Source organism: Pseudorca crassidens, chromosome 9 (genome assembly GCF_039906515.1).
Source record: "Pseudorca crassidens isolate mPseCra1 chromosome 9, mPseCra1.hap1, whole genome shotgun sequence".
Lineage (NCBI taxonomy): Eukaryota > Metazoa > Chordata > Mammalia > Artiodactyla > Delphinidae > Pseudorca > Pseudorca crassidens.
Genome location: NC_090304.1, coordinates 1,276,408 through 1,292,761, shown reverse-complemented (window position 1 = coordinate 1,292,761; position 16,354 = coordinate 1,276,408). Strand labels below are relative to the sequence as shown.

The window sequence follows — 16,354 nt, the reverse complement described above, 5'->3', positions numbered from 1 at the left end:
CCAGGGATGGTGATGGGGTTGCCTTGGTGACGAGGCTGGGATGCCTGCCCCGGGAGGCCCAGGCACACACACCAACAGCCTCTCTGGCAGCAGATGCAACGCCACACAACCCCACTCACACCTGCCAGGCGTGGGGGGCCCTCGGGGTGGAGCCAGGCCCAGAGCCGCTCACAGCTAAGCCAGGTGTGGAAATACCTCCCAGAAGCCCCTGGGCCTCCCCTCAGCCCCCACCCCGAGGGGCAGGAGCTGCAGGTGACCAGACGCCAGAGGCTGGCCGCGCTCCGCCCCTGCCCGCTTCCCAGCTCCCACCGGCCCCCTGGCCGCGCCTCCAGGCCCCGACACAGGCCCCAGCGAAGCCCTGTGCAGGGAAGGTGCCCCTCATCTGCGGGCCGGCCTGTGGCCACCAGGCACCCCCGGCAGCCCCCTGGCCTGGCACACCTGGGAGGGCTGCCAGGGTTGGCCTCGGAAGCCACACGGGCACCCGCGGTGCAGCGGGCAGGGGAAGAAGGAACAGGAGGGTGGGGCGGGGGCCGGTGGCGGGGCAGACAAGCCCTCTCCGGTCTGTGGCTGAGATCCCGTGTCCCCACCTGGGAGGGGCTGGGGGCCAGAGGACCACTCTGCAGTGTCAAGTCTGCATTTATCATTAAAAAAAAAAACCCCAATCCACGTTTTACAAACTATCTGCTGAGTTAGTTGGTTTCCCCAGCCACGAGGTAGGTCTGGTGTCCCACCCTCCCCCGGGCCAAGAAGCCTGTGTCCCCCACCCTGCTCGCGGGTCGGGGAGCTGCAGGCCCCACCCTAGACTCGTCTCAGAAGCCAGCCGTCCGATGCCCCTGGGTCAGGGCACCCGGGCGGGAGGGGAAGGCGCTGGCACCGCGGCACCTGCCCCGACCGTGGAGCTTCAAGACCGCTCATGGCGGGTGCCTGACCTGGGGGAGCCGGGGGCTGAGGCAGCTGCTGGCTGCCCAGGGGCCCGGCCAGTGCTGGGCACCAGATGGACACCAAGGCGCTGGGCCAGGCAGGCCGTGTGCAGACTGCTCCCACCTGAGCCAGACAAGTTCCCTGCCCAGGTCCCTGGGACGGACGGACGGATGGACGGAAGGATGGTCAGACAGACGCACACCCTGCCTGCGGTACCAGCAGGAAGTGGGAAACACGCCTGTGGCCCGAGCTCCGCCCCCGCCCAGCGGGATCAGGTGCCAGGAGAGTCTGCCCATCCCCAGAAGGGCGCCGGCAGATGTAACCTCCAGCGCGGGTAATAATAGAAGCTGCTTGGCGGTCAGCGGGCAGCTTCTCCGAAGGACAGAGAGGAGGAGAGAGGCAGAGACCCGCCTGCCCGCAGCTGCCCCCTCGTCCTCCCAAACATCAGCCCGGTCCCTGAGCGCCTCTGACTGTTTCCAGGAGGCCCACCTGCCCGGAGCTGTCCACGGTCACGGAGCCCCGGCAGGACGCCCACCTCTGCCACCTCCTCCCCGCCCCCGGGGCTGGCCCCTGCGGAGCGGCCGGAAGGGCCGGGCAGTGGGACCTGCCACTCAAAGGCGCAAATGGGCACGAGGTCTCAGGAGAGGAGCCCAGCCCAGAGGGGGTGCAGAGCAGCCCTGCCCTGGTGCGCCACCCACAGGCCCCTGCTCAGGGTCCCCTGGGCCTCTGCCCTGACCCCCCGACCCAGGCAGCAGAGACTGTCCCGCACACCTCCCCCCGGCACATCCCCCCAGGGACGGGCAGGCAAGGCGCTCCATTACGTGTACATCTTTGCACCTGCAAACTTGAGGTTGGCCTCGGCGCTGGCCACGGAGCGCAGGCGTGGTTTATGAAGTCCCCAACCCAACACCTCCAGGAGACCGCCTGTCCTGAGCTGCACACACCAGAGAACCCCACATGGTCCTGCCAGCACGGGATCCCCAGGCTCTCACTCTGCTGACCCTGCTGACTGACCTGTCCCCACCTGCCCCAGCTCCTTGAGCAACGGGAAGCGGAGGAGCACGGGCGCCCCCCGCCAACCACTCCATCAACACCCACTGTGAGCCTCCCGGAGCTGACGGCCCCCCGCACGCCCACGCTGTTTCTGGGGGCCGCTCCCCCAGGGTACAGGCCACTTGGTGTCCAAGAGAAGAGGCACCCCCATGGGGATGGGTGCTGGCCTGCAGCCCCCCAGGCTCGGCAGGACTCACCCAAGTGGTGAGCTCCTGAGGCCCAGCAAGGGACCGCAGAGCCCCCAAGACGCTGCCTGGGGCACGTGCCCACGGCCACCATGCCCGAGGTCCTGCGCAGGGCCAGAGAGGCTCCCCAGGGGCCATCTTTTCTCCCCAAGGCCCACTGCAGCAGGCGGGGGGAGGCAGCCTGGGCCCCAGACCCAGCATGGACTGGCATGGACAGGCCCAGGAGCCGGCCTCCCCCGAACCCTGGCTGCCCAGTCGCTCTGCCCAGGACAGGACTGTCCCCAGCACAGAGCCCGGCCAGCTTCCCAGAGGTGCCCCCAGGTGTCCACTGGCCAGAGACCAGCACCTCCCCAGCAGCACCAAGAGGGCTGCCAACCAGGCTCTGGTCAGCGCGGGACCCCACGCACACCACCTGGCATGGTGGGACTGGCACCCAGAGGCCACCCACCCAGGGTGACTCGGGATGCCACAGCCCCCTGGACAGAAGGGGCAGAGTAAGCCTGTGAGGTCAGAGGCCCTGGCTGGCCCCCCAGCCCCTGCCAGGCCCTGAGCACCTCTGGAGGCCCACAGCACTGACCAGCCCAGCCTGGCCCCCTCAGATCCAACTCTCCTGCCCCACGAGCCTGGATCCCGACGGGGGCATCACCAGCACCACCGACAGAGAGCCGGTTCCCATGTCCCCTTCTGTAGACACCAGGGCCGCGCACAGATGCCCACAGGAGGGTGTGCACTGCACACAGGGTGGCGGGAAGCAGGGCCCCCGAGGTCAGAGGCCCTACGGCCAGCTGACGCCAAAGACGGGCTGTGGGACAGGGGTCTGAGCACCCCTCAGGCAGAGGGACCCAGGAGGGGGAGGTACGGACGTGGGTGGCACTGAGGGCAGCAGCCAGCTCTCTGAGGAGGCCGAGGACACCGTGTGCCCTGCCAGGGCCGGCAGCGAAGCTGGAAGTGAATCTGGGAACCCGGCCCGTAGACCCTGGGCCACTGGGCATCACCCAGAGGGGCCCCTGTAGCCCCCACCAAGCCCCCGACACGGCTGCCCTGATGCCCAGGCCGACGCAGCCCACGACCGCCCACAGATGCCCTCAGTCGCCCCGCAGCATCTGCTGGAGGGTGTCCTATCTGTGCCACTTTATGATTAGTTATAAATCCCTTGGGATTTGGGGTTTAGAGTCAGCAAACCTCCAATCAGAGACGAGCTCTTGCCCCTAGAGCTAAGCCAGCATCTAACCCTTCCCATCTGCCCAGTCCAGCCCCACCCCCCCCCCCACAGGAAACAGTCCCTCCACCTCCAAGGCCTCAGGCCTTCCCAAACGTCTCCTGTCTCCGGTCTCCCCGCCGAGCCAGCCCAGGAGGCTGGTCTGGATGCGGGGGGTTAGTGGGGGTTGGAGCTGGGGGCCTGCCTTCCTGAGTCCAGGCTCAATTCCCCCCAGTGCCCAGGCCTGGGGAGGGGGCTGCAGGCATGGACTTTGAGGTCAGAGGACCCTCCTTGTGTGCACGGGGAGCTCCACAGATCAGCGCATGGCAGAACCAGCGGGAGGGCAACACCCGTGCCTTCACACCCACCACACCTCTGTCCCCATGGGTAGGGGCTCAGGTGGGCAGACCCCTGACTCAGAGGGTCGGTGCACAGCCCGGGCCCCAGCAGGTCTCCCCTCTCGGATACCCCAAGGCCACCACTGATGTCCCAGCGTGCTGCAGAAACTCCTGCGTTTCATCCACCGTTGGGCCACAAGACCCTTGAAATAAGGGGACGCAGGAGGGAGCCAAGAGATACAACTGGCTGGTGTGCACCAGAGCCTCTCACGGAGTGCCTGCCCCTCCCTGGGGAGCCCAGGCGACGCGGGGCACCCACAGCCTACAGAGCACGGGGCCGGGTGGCCAAGGCCTCCCTGGCTGCTCTGTGCCCCCAACGGCACCCACATCCGGGCGACGGGGGTCTCCAAGGGCTTCTGGATGGGAGGGTTCACTGCAGCAGCTCCTGCCACCTCGGAGACACCAAGCGGACATCAGGGACGCCAGGGACTGCCCTGCAGAGTCACCTTGAATCAACCCCAGGGCCAGAGAAGGTGCCGGCAGCCTTGGAGGGCAAGCAGTACTCATGTTCACACTCTGTGGGGTCCTGGCCTGCCCCCTGCCCTGGCAGGTCAGCAGCAGCCCCAGGAGAACTGGCCACCAGTTCCTCCTGACTGAGGAGGGGAGTGGAGGCCGGGGTCTCCCCTGGGAGCACACCAGGCAGCTTCCCCCTTCCCACCTCCTCAGCACAGAGCCCAAGTCCCACACCGGGGAGACAGGTGCAGGAGCTCACCAAAGACTTACAGACCCTCCCACAGGTCTGCCCAGCTGCAAAGGAGGGTTGAGGACAAACTGCTAACCGCAGCCTCCCTCCTGGGCCGCGGAAGCTGCAGACTTCAGCACTGCCGCGCTGGACAGCTCCCACAGGCCGGCCCAGGGAGAGGGCCTGGCCCCAGGCTGCAGGGCCAACCCAGGCCCCTCGGCGCCCCCTCAGGAACAGGGGGCAGCCAGTGAGTGGCCCCAGCCTCGTCCCCACAAGCCGCCCTGGCAGAGCGCAGCAGAGATGAGGCACCACCTGAGGGCTTGCCGCTGCTCTCCTTGGAGACTTATGGAGGGGAGGGCAGGGGCCACCCTGCACAGTGCAGGGGTCCTAGGCTGCCTGCACACTGCTCACGGGTAGCTGGCCCCTGGACGCAGGGTCTCCTGGCAGCCCACGCCGTGTACGAACACGCTGGCCTAGAAGAGCAATTCTCCCAGGTCACCAGGGCCCACGGCTTCGCACAGAAGCAGGCGCGTTTGGGGAAGGCGCGGTGCCCCCAGCGTGAGCCCCGCTGCAGGAGCGTGTGCCCCAGCCTCAAGCAGCCTTGACACCAAGCGGAAAACCCCAAACCCCAGAGAGCACAAGGGGTTCGAGCTCAGCGGCTCCTGTGTGAGGTCACGTGGAGCCACAGGCCAGGCGTGGTGGCAGAGGGCCTGGGGCAAAAGCTGGAGGCGTGGGCCGGGCGTGGGCAGGCTGACTGTCCACCCTAGGCAGTGGGTGCTCCAAGTGGGCCTCCGTGACAGGGCCACTGCAGCCAAGAGGGTGAGGCTGCACACGGAGAGGGGCCCAGCGGGATGTAAGGAGACCAGGCGCCTGGCGGAAGCTGGTCCAAGCTCCCCAGGAGGGCCTCCCCCACCGAGCCTGTTCCCTCACCTACACGCCCCGCCCAGGGCTGCAGCGGCTCGGGACCGAGGGACCAGAGAGTGACCGGCCGTCCGTCCTCACCTGCCTTACGTCCACCCCCGCAGGACAGAACCCAAACGGGGCACTCCTCACATGCCGTGACCCCCACTGGGCCTGAACCTCTGTGTGCGTGACGGCAGTGAAGCTTCTGGGCTCAGTGGACCCACCGCTCCCAGGCAAGGCCAGGCCTGGATTTCGCTGCTCACTGCACGCCGGCACCAATGACCATCACATCAGGGTCGGGGCGGGAGTGAGGGCGGGACAGGCCACAAGCACACACGGTTTCCTGTCCAAGTGGGACCCCGCCAGCATCAGCACCCCTGGGAAGTCAGAAACGCGCAGATCCTGAGGTTGAGGACCCCTGGGAGCAGCCCCGGCGCCGAGGCCCCAAGGCCTCCAGACGCCGCACGCGGGGGGCCACGGGGACTCGGGTTCCAGGAAACAGCCCTTACCCGCTAAAAATGCAGCGTCTGACTGTATTTCTGCCAGGCTGGGAAATCAGGGTTAACTTCTCAAGGTACTAATGGTGCTTCTTTTAAAGAGTCTCTGTCTTTTAGACCCAGCCCGAAATCTTTACGTTTCAGGGAAGTCTGGGGGTGGGGGGTGAAGCAAACTGACCCCGTGTCTGTGTCGCTGGGCTGGGGTGGGCTCGCGGGGTCCAGGGTGCTCTTTTCTCTACCTCTGCCCCTGGAAATGCCCGTTTGCAGAGGGAAACGAGAAGCCGGCTCCCACGGCGGCCCAGGAACATGGGGCCTCCACCCCAGGTGGGCCCCCAGAACAGAGGCATCTTCCAGCCAGAACACCGCAGGTCGGGCGCAAGAGGTCAGCGGGGGGGCCACAGGCAGGGCAGGCCGCGTCGCAGGGCACCATGTGGCAGAGGGAAGGGACGAGGCAAGCCCCTCCCCAGCCCAGACTGTGCCCCCACCCCCGGGTCCCTCAGCCGCGCAGAGCTGGCGGCCCAGCTCTGCCACAGTCCGCATCCACTCTCCCCACTCACTGCCCCGTGAACAAGCGATGCACGAAGATACCACATCCGCGGGGATAAGCAAACACGATGCCCATCTGTCCTCCCTCGTCCTGTTTCCTCCTCGGCCCCTGGGCCTGGGCCGGACGTGAAGGCTGAGCCCACTCTCAGGCCCACGGCCCGAGGGTGACACAGGCTGCCAGCCCCCTGCCTGGTCCCAAGCAAACACATTCCCTCGCTGTGTCGCTCACCCTCACACCTGAGTCACAACAGGGACACGGAGGCCTGCAGACGCTGACTTTCCCACCCAGTCTGGGCTGGAGGCCCTGCCCCGGGGGCTCTGCACGCAGGCTGACCCCCGAGACCCTGGATGACCCCAAATGCTCTGCGCCTCCTGGCTGACTCCTGGGGGCGGCCAGAGTGAGCCCGGGACGGAGCGGCCCATCCAGCTCCTTCCTGGCTCCATGGGCCAGCCAAGGGACTTTCTCTGAATGGTCTCGGAGGACCCTGAGCCCCTCACACACACTCCAGGCGCACCCCTCTCCACAGGCATCAGGGATCCCCGCGTCCCCGCAGCTGCCCGCCGAGCACCTGCCCCTCACCCTTCAGAGAAGAAACCGGCCCACGAGGCTGCCTGGGCTCCACTGCAGGCCCCTGCCAGACGACCGAGCCTCTGCAGCCCCGGGCTCCCCACCGCCCTGCCGGCCCGAGCCCCGGACTCCAGCTCGGGCCCAGCGTCAACACCTGAGGAAGCTGGACCCGCGCGCCTCATACACGCTGGACCCGACTCAGGAAGCACCCGGCCTCAGGGCCCCCGCCCTGCCCTTCCCTGGGGCTGCTCTGGCCTCGTGGCCTGTGATCCAGGCCGAAGTCGGCCACGGGTAGGGACCCGTCAGGTTCCCAGGCGGCCATCCCCCAACACGTAGGCCCCCCACTTACCCTGCTCCTCCACCCAGGCCAGCGGCTACCAGCAACTCTAGAGTCGCCCGGGGCACCACAGCCAAGGCCCCCCACAGATGCCACATTCCTGGCATGACAGCCTCCTGCCGCCCCCGAAAAGCACCCACGGCCCTGAGACGGAGCAGGAGCCCGCCACGTCCCCAGCCACGCCCCCAGCCTCAGCTACACCACTTGGGCCATGCAGGCGGCCACGCAGGCTGCCCTCCCACCTCCGCCCTGGGGCCAGGAAGGCCAGCCCTGGGACCCAGCCTGAGCCCAGAGTGGGCAGCAATGGCGAAATGCCCCGCGGTGCTCCCCCACCCCCCAGCCCAGAACCACAAGGCCCAGAATCTTCCATCCACCCCCGGCCAGGCCTGTGGGCACGGTCTGCGGGAGGCCCAAGTCGGGGCGGCCAGCCCTGGGGCCCTGTGTGGACAAGGATGTGACAGCGCCTGCAGAAGTGCCTCTGTCCTCACAGGTCAGCGCCCCCAGCCAGGGTGTGTGTTCCCGGGATGCCGTGGCAGCGCTCAACAGGCATCGACCTCGGTGACCCCTGAAATCCACCCGGAGGCGCTGTCACCCCAGGGCACAGGGAAGAAACCAAGGCCCAGCAGCAGCCTCCCTGGGCCCTGAGGGACGAAAGCAGAACGAACAGGAAGAAAACCACCAGAAGAGAAGGGCCGTTTTCTCATCCTGGGGTTGGGGGGCGGTGCTCCCAGCTGCCCAGCTCCAGAACACTGGGCCCTCAGAGGCTGCAGAACAAGGCCTGGGCCGCCTCTCAGGGCCCAGCCCGCACAATCCCTGCTTTGTCCCTGCGGCCTCTGCCCCAACCCAGCCTCCATCCCATCCGGAGTCTGAGGCAGCTAGCTCGGGGCAGCCCCGCTTGGCAGCCGGCACCCCTGTCTGGGGTGAAACCTCGGGCAGGCGGGCGGGCAGCTCGGCCATCCCTGGCCAGGACCCAGGGCTCTGGGCAGGTTCATGGAGGCCCACCCGGGGCCCACCACCCAGTGGTGTGTGGTGGACACGTCAGCCAGCCCACAGGAGACAGTGGGGCTGGCCGGGCCTGGCACCGGGGAGAGCTCCGTTGGAGCAGTTGTCTGAAGGCACCAGCTTGCCCCATGTCTGAGAGGACTTCCTGCAGAATCCAGGGCAACGCAAGGTACCACCCACAGGGAAGGGGGTCCTTCCCCTCCCCTGAGACCCTAGCTGGGCCCTGACAGATGCTGGCCTCCTGCTGGACACCAAGCACAGCAGACGTGCCCCCGACGTTGCTCCCGTCCATCATGGCCTCACAGAAGCACCCCTGCCGTCGGGGGGCCTGAGGCTCAAAGCCCCTCAGCTACGGAGCACCAGAGCCTCGGGGGCCGTTCCTGGCTGTACCTCCGGGACCAGAGGCACAGAACCACCCCATGAGGGTCCAAGGTGGCCTCGGGGGCCTGGGGGCCCTGGCTGTACCGCTGGGGAAGCCAGGCCACGTGGGCAGCACACAGGGCCACAGGCAGGCGGCAAGGCCTCTCAACCACCTCAAACGCCCTGCCACGCGTGCGGCCGCCACCGTGCTCCCTCTCTGCGTGGCAGCAGGCCCTGGGGAGCACCAGCGTGCCCCGCTCCAAGGAGCCCAGACTGTGCGGGGGGACACAGGCAGGAAGCGCCCCGGGCCCGGGGAGCTCCAGGCATAGCCTGTGGGCGCGGGCAGACGGAGGACACAGCCTCCTCTGTGGGCACCGCCACCCAGCCAGGCCCCCACAGACACCGGTTCTGTGTCCACTGGCCTCAAAGGCACAGGTGCTCCCCAAACCAGAGCGCTAGGTGCCCAGGAAGTCGCCCTAACGCTCCTCGTAGCACCAGCCACGCACCCTCCCACTGCACCACTGACTCGGGAGCCCGGCTGACGCGGGCCATCCTCAGCGCGGGCCTCTGACCTGGCAGGACCTGTCTGCTCCGGGCACACGGAAGGTGCCAGGCACCGAGCAGGGCTCATGCGCAGGCAGAGAGGATGCAGTCAGTGCTGCTGCCAAGCCCACCTGCCTCTCAGATGCCGGCCTCCTCTCCCTCCCCTGACGTTTTCAGGCCCAGTGGTTGCCCCACAGATAAGCCCCAGTGATGAACACCAGGGGAGGAAGTAGCCAGAAAAAGGCGCGTGTGGGCAGAGGAAGCGCACGCTCGCTTGGGCCCCCGTCCAGGCGCAGGCCCAGGGCAGTGCCGGTCAGCCGCTGCCGTGGGCAGCAGGGGACCCTGCCTCCTGTGGCAGAGCCCTCGGCGGCCCCACACCGCCCTCGAGGCTGGTTGGGACGGGCCAGGAGGCAGGGGGAGCAAGCCCTGGAGGCCCCAGTCCACACGCGCCCCCAGCATGCACAGCCAAGCCTGCCGGTCACCAGCAAGGCTCGGGTACCCCTGGCCACCCTCCAGCAGACCCCGGAGTCTGAGACCCCTCTGCTCCTCTGCCCTGAGCACGGCGCAGATGGCTGTATATCCAGCAGGGTCCCCCCGTGAGTCCCGCATGAGGACCTGCTGGAGACAGGCTCTGCTTGGACCTCGGAGCCGTGGCCAGCACCGGCCTGGCTTCTTCCAGAAAGAGCCAGGCCTGGCCTTGCCCCCCAAACCCGCTCCGGACAGACGGCTCTGGGGACAACAGCCAGCACGTGGCGGACAGAGGCTGTGGCCACAGGTGACGCACTCTTTCTGCATCATGCTGGGGGCCCTGCGGGCAGGGGACTGCAGGCCTTGATGCCCCCTGTGGAAAACCCCCAGCACGGAGGAACCCACGGCCAGAGCTGCACTGGGCAGCAGCCGGCTCTGCAAAGAGCATGTCTCACCTCTGCCCCCTCGCCCGGGCCGTGCCCTCTGCCCCGCACGCCCTTCCTGGTACAAACACCCCTCCCCCCATCCCTGCAGAGCCACAGCCAGTGGTGAGGCAGGCGGGACACGTGAAAACTCAGAGGTGCTCAGAGCCACAGGGGACCACGGTGGGTAGGGGACACTCTGGGACCAGGGTCCTAGGGCTCTGTCCACCCCAGGACCCTCCCATCCCTACCTTCAGGAAAATGCCTATCCTTTGAGGCGAGACCCCCATCGCCCCAGGAAGCCCGGTGCAGAGCTGCCCTCCATCAACAAGGACAGCCCACCCAGGGCCAGCTCTCGGCTTGGGGAAGGGGTTTCCCTGGGGGCGGGTCTGTGCCTCGGGAGGATGGCTGAGCAGCCTCTGTCCCACCAAAGTCACTGATGGGCTGCTGAGTCTTTCTAACCACTCCAGTGGGGCAGGGAGACAGGTGGGGGATCCCCACTGCCCCCCAAGGTCTGCCCACAACTATTTGAGAATATGGTCGTAACGTTTAACCAGGCTCGTGCAGTGAGCATCTGTGGGCTTTCCTGCCGTCCCCCGGGAGCCACTGCCCTGGACCCAGTTCAGGTTCTGAGCCCGTTCCCTCACTTATAAAACAGGTTAGATGGACTGAGACCAGCCTGAGGCACAGAGCGGGGGGGCTCTGGACTCAGCAAAGGGCAATGTGGCCTGCGACCATTCGGACCATGAGGCACAAAAGGCGGTCCACACGCGACCACTGGAGGCCACCCCCTCACTCTGCTCTGCCCACGTTCACTGTGCACCCCAAGTCCAGTGCCTCCAGCCACATGGGGAGGCCCACTCCTTCTCCAAGCCTCAGCCCTCCATGGCACCCCAGGCCGGATCCTGGGCCAGCCCCTGCCTGCCCCATCCCCAGAGCCGACGCACTGCAGCCTCTTGCAGGCTCAAAGCTGCCTCCGGACTTCCCTGGTGGTGCAGTGGTTAAGAATCCGCCTGCCAATGCAGGGGACACGGGTTCGAGCCCTGGTCCGGGAAGATCCCACATGCCGCGGAGCAACTAAGCCTGCGCGCCACAACTACTAAGCCTTTGCTCTAGAGCCCACGAGCCACAACTACTGAGCCTGCGTGCCACAACTACTGAAGCCCACGTACCTAGAGCCCACAGTCCACCACAAGAGAAGCCACCACAATGAGAAGCCCACACACCGCAACAAAGAGTAGCCCCCGCTCGCCACAACTAGAGAAAAGCCCGCGTGCAGCAACGAGGACCCAATGCGGCCAAAAATAAATAAATATTTTTAAAAATTAAAAAAAAAAAAAAAGCTGCCTCTTTATGCTCCACCTTGTAAAGCTGATGCGGCCCCCGCGCCCCAGGTGCCGCCCCGCCCGCCTCGGCCTCCGGCTCCGAGCTGGGCTCCCTCCATCTCTGGGCCATGGGTCACCGCAGGGTCTGCCAGACTCTCCCGCCAGCTCACCTGTCTCCCTCTCACACCTGTCTCTCCTCCCAGCTCACCCGTCTCTCCTGCTCACACCTGTCTCTCCTCCCAGCTCACCTGTCTCCCTCCAGCTCACCTGTCTCTCCTCCCAGCTCACCTGTGTCTCCCTCGCTCACCTGCCCCATCCCACCCAAGGAGTCCTCTCCAGCCTGCCTGCCACCAGCACCCACATTAATTCTCCTGAGGGTCCCTCGAGAGCCTGGAGGGGGCTCTCCCCCTGCCCACCCACCAACCTGCGAGCTCAGCCAGATGAACAGCAGGGACCCCTCACCGCCCCTTTCTCTCTTTAGCTGGACCAACCCCTTGCCTGAAAGCCCTGTCTCAGTGCCTTCCCCCGCCCCCATCTCCTGCCCACTGGAGAAGGGTTTCCGAGGGCGGGCTCCACATCTTACCGTGGACCCTGGCTCCAGGAAAGGCTCCCAGAGCCCACCGTCCTCCCCATCGAGCCCGGGGTCCTCCCGGCCTATGGGCGCCGAGCCCCACTTGGGCTTGCTGAGCCCTGGCTTGGGCAGGGCTCCTGATGGGGAGCCTGATGGGGCTGGAGGGGTGAAGACGGCACAGCCCACACCACTCACCTCCTGGGCCTACTTGGTCCCCGCTGGACCCTCTGGGGGTGTCCTCCCCACCCCGCAGCTGAAGAAGCCTCTCCTGGATGAGGGAGGGGCCAGGCGGAGCCTCCGCAGTGAACGCCACAGGGCACAGCGACACCCACCCCAGCAGGCCCGGAAGGCCCCGTCGCTCGACCAGAAACCACGTCGCGGCCGAGGCGGAGGCACCCTTCCCGGGCTGCTTGCAGAGGTGGCGCCAGGCCGTCAAGGAGAGCTGGGCAGAGCAGATGACTTCTCAACCACGGCCTCGCCAGCCCTGACAGGGAGGCCCAACCCAGCAGGAGTGACGGACCCGCTCCCTGAGCCCAACGCCAAACAAGCAAGACGGAACCAACCAGGGGCTAAAAAGGTGCAACAAAGTGTGAGCTGGACCCTGCCAGCCCCAGCCGGGCGGAAGAGGCGGCTCTGCCCACACCTGCACTCTGCACCTGGCGGCACCCCCATCCCGCATCTGACTCCCCAGAGGAGGCGTTTTGGGGGAGAGCAGCGGGCCCGCCTCCCAACAGGCCCCCACTCGGGACACGCAGCCAGAGTGCCCGGATCAGCTGGGTTGAGAGGCCCAGCTGCCCCACGCGGCCCACAGCCGCCGACGTCTACCCTCCTCAGCTCCCCCTTTACAGGACTTGGGCAGAGGGCGGGCAAAGAGCAGGGAGAACGGAGGTGTCCGTGAGACGAGAAGGGCTGGGCTGGAGTCGAGGGACAAAGCACAGGCCCCACCGCACCCTGGGCCTGGGGGCTGCACGGCTCCGGGAAGCAGCTCCCAGCAGCACCGATGGCTGGCGAGGGAGGCGGCACACTTCCACCGAGCTGTCCTGGCAAGAAGCCTGGCCCCCAGAGAAGGTCAGGTTTATCTCGGGAGCGAAAGGACAGGCCTGGGAAATCAAGCTTTCCTGGCTTTTGGTGCCAAAGAGCAGCCAGCAAGCGGAGCAGCCGGGCCCGGCACACACACCGCGAGGCCCTACGTCCACCAGACTCCAGACGACCCTGCCCCAGAGAGGACGGAGAGACAGGCGCCAACAGGACAGCCTCCTCCCCAGCCTTCCTGGGAAGCAGGTGCTCCAACCGTCAGGACCCCGAGTGGCAGCTCCAAGCACTCAGGGAGGCTAGAAGGAACAGAGGACGGACAGACCCCCAGAGAGGGGGCCTCAGCTAGAGACCTGATCCCACTCACGAGAGAAGGGCCTGAGGAGAGAGGCCGCTGGATGCAGGGGCCACTCAGAGCTGCTTCTAAACATCACACAGCCTGTTCACACACTGTACATCCTTTTGTGTTCGTTACTGTTAATTACAGTGGAACCCTCCTGTAATTAACTGTACGACAGAATAGCTCAATGAAGAGTACGGAGACCAGCCCCTACCCTGGGAGACCTGCGTATAATTCACGGCTGTCATCGCTCGCGCGCCAATGTTTCCTTATAATAACATTCTAGTGGTAAGATAATTAGATTATTTCACTGCCTCCTGCATTCTGCTGCCCCAAGCCCCTCCCCCACTGAGAATTTCACCAACTACAGTTGTTCCTCCCAGGAAACATGCACATTTTGAACTCAGCTGATCACGGGCTGTCTGCCACCTCCTCTTCGAACCTGGCCTGCCACCCCGACTTCCAACAGCACTGCACTACTGCCCCGGGCCCCACGGTGCAAGGGCTGCCCGCCCAGCAGGGGGCGGGGGGGCTCCCACTGCCTCTAGCCCAGACGCCTTCACGCGTTCTGCCTTAGTTACATCACAGCCCCTGCCCCCCACCCCAGCCCGGGGCTTGGCCCACTTTCCTTCCACCTCCAGGCTCCGCCTCTGGGCCACCCTGGGGGGCTCAGGGAGGGCCTGCAGCAAGCCTGGCTAGAGCGCTCCCTCCTGGGCCCCAGCCCTGCACCAGTGGGGTGGGCCCAGCCCTGCCGCACCCTCCTCCTCCCTTGCTCCGCTTGCCTGCCTGCCCTAGGTCTAAGGAACGTCCCAGAGAGGCAGGGAGAAGGAGGCAGTGCCAATCGGACCTCTGGGCCGCCAGGAGAGGCCCATCCAGGGAGAAGAAAGAAAATGGCTGAGCCCAGTGTCCCACAAAGCGACTCTGCGAACGCCCGGCCAGCCAGATGAGGGCACTGGCCTTGGGGCTGCGATCTAACCCAATCGCCAGAAGACGGCTGCCCAGCACCAGCCCCCTCCTCCCATAGGCTGGGGTCTGTTCCACCGCCGGTGTGGGATCCGTGGCCCAGGATCCGCGGTCGGGCCCAGTACCGGTCTCCCTCTCCCGCCCCTGGAGGAGTGCAGTGTCGCAGACATCCTGACAGGTTGGGAGAAGAAAGGCGCTGTCCAGCCCTCTGAGTGGCCCGGGCACTCTCCCACTCCCACCGTGGAGGGAGGTCCCGGCCTGGCCAAAGTGGCCCGGTCCCTGCAGGACGCGCATGGCGGCCTCGCTGCTCGCCGGCCGCGGGAGTTGGGGGTCGCGGCCGGGGTCGCGCGGCCCGGGGCGCAGCTGCTCGGGCAGCACGCCTATTAGCGCGGCCGCGGCAGACGGCAGATGGGCGCCCGCTCGGCCCCCTCCTCCCGCGGCACAATGGGCCCGGTCGCTCGGGCGCACAATGCGGCGGGGGCCGCGCACCTGCAGCCTGCAGCCGGGCCGAGGGGCGCTGGCCGGGCCAGTGCGCCGCCGTCCGCGCCGAGTGTCCTTGGGCCGCGCCCGGCCGACCGCAGCCGCGCGGCCTGCGGGGCTCCGCGGCGAGACCGGGCGCCCGGCCTCCCATTGTTCGCGGCCGCGGGCCGGAGACGTGGGCCGGGCCTGCAGCACCCCGCTCCGGGCGGCCTCCTTCCCGGGCCCCCACTCGGCGCGCCGGCGCCAGCCTCCCCGGCGGCGGGCCTGTGCGCCCCCGGCCCTCCCGGTCCCCCGGCGCCCCCGGCCCGCATCGGTGTTCCCGGCCCTCTGGGCCTTCCGTGTGCACTGTCTCCCCGGCCCCGGCCCCCGCCGGCCCGCACGCACCTGTCTGCCCCTTGCCCAGCGTCTTCTCCAGCCGGTAGGGCCCCACATACTGCGCGTGCTGCGCCCCGCTGCCGTCCTTCCCCGTCGATGTCATCGCTCCCGGGCCCGGCGCCGGCGAGGTGGGCGCCCCGGGCGGGCGGCGGCAGGGAGGGGCCGCGTCCGTGCGCGTCCGTCAGTCCGCTGGGCCGGGTCGGCGGCGCCCGGCGGGCCGCGCTCGCTCAGCGCCCCACGCGCCTCCCCCGCGCCGCCGCCCCCCGCGCCTGCGCCCGCTCTGCTGCGGCCGGCCCGCGCTGCCTCCGCCTCTCCGAGACGACCGGGCGGGCGGGGACACAAGGCTTCCGCCGCCACCGTCGCCGCCGCCGCCGCCGCCGCCGCCGAGGCCCGCGCCCCGCGCCCCGCGCCCCGCGCCTCGCGCCCCCCGCGCACGCCCGTCAGTCCGTCAGCGGTCGCGCAGCCGAGCTGAGCCGAGCCGCCGAGCTGAGCCGAGCTGCCGAGCCGAGCCGAGCCGAGCCGAGCCGAGCTGATCCGCCGAGCCCGGCCGAGCTGCCGAGCCGAACCCGTACGAGCGCAGCCGGATGCAGCGGCGGCAGCGAGTGGCTCTCGCGCCTGCCAATCAGCGACACTGGCCAATCAGCGGCGCCTTCTGCAGGCCCCGCTCCCCGCCTCGCTCCGCCCCGCCGCGGAGAGCGCTCCTGGGAGCTGGTCTCCGGGAGGCGAGGCCGGGGTGGGGTCCGGGCGAGGCCCGGGCTGGGTTGGGGCCTGGGCGTCTCGAGCCCCTCGCCCGCCACCCACCGCCCTTAGTCCCCCGACCCCGCCCGGATGCCGAGCTGCGGCGGCCCTCTCTTAAAGTGTCTCCCGGGATGGTGCAGGCGGCGGGCTGTGGGGGTGGGCAGTCAGCTGCCCCGGCTCCCGGCGCCGTCCCTCTTGGCCGCGACCACCGGGGTGGAAAGGAGTTACGAGCCCCTCCCCACCCCCATCCCGGGGGCGGCGGCGCTGCGTGGCTCTTGGCCCAGACGTGACCTTGTGCGTCCCAAGGCCGTGCCCGGGTTGCTGCCCTCCTCCGCTCTGTTTTCCCGGGTACACCACTGTGACCAGCACAGCGGGGTCAGGAACTCAACCCAGGCCACACAGCAGGCCTTTGTGCCAGCCCACCTTCTTCCTCGGTTGGGCCGAGGG

At 67.8% G+C, this 16,354-nt stretch overlaps 1 protein-coding gene across 16 annotated transcripts in view; it reads right to left on the bottom strand.

The window, feature by feature from the left end:
* The window catches only part of BRSK2 (BR serine/threonine kinase 2), a 64,300-nt gene extending 48,927 nt beyond the window's left edge, over positions 1-15,373 (bottom strand). For 8 of the 16 annotated variants that reach the window (XR_010945867.1, XR_010945868.1, XR_010945869.1 and 5 more), the window contains exon 1: positions 15,179-15,370. Coding sequence is in view for 11 of the 16 variants with exons in the window: in XM_067747870.1 (XP_067603971.1) it covers positions 15,179-15,272 (94 nt within the window). In the remaining 5 variants the exon portion in view is untranslated. Of the gene's footprint in view, positions 1-15,178 lie in introns of all 16 variants that reach the window. The other 8 variants (XR_010945870.1, XR_010945871.1, XM_067747875.1 and 5 more) reach the window with 4 other exon arrangements.
* Positions 15,374-16,354: the final 981 nt, after the last annotated feature.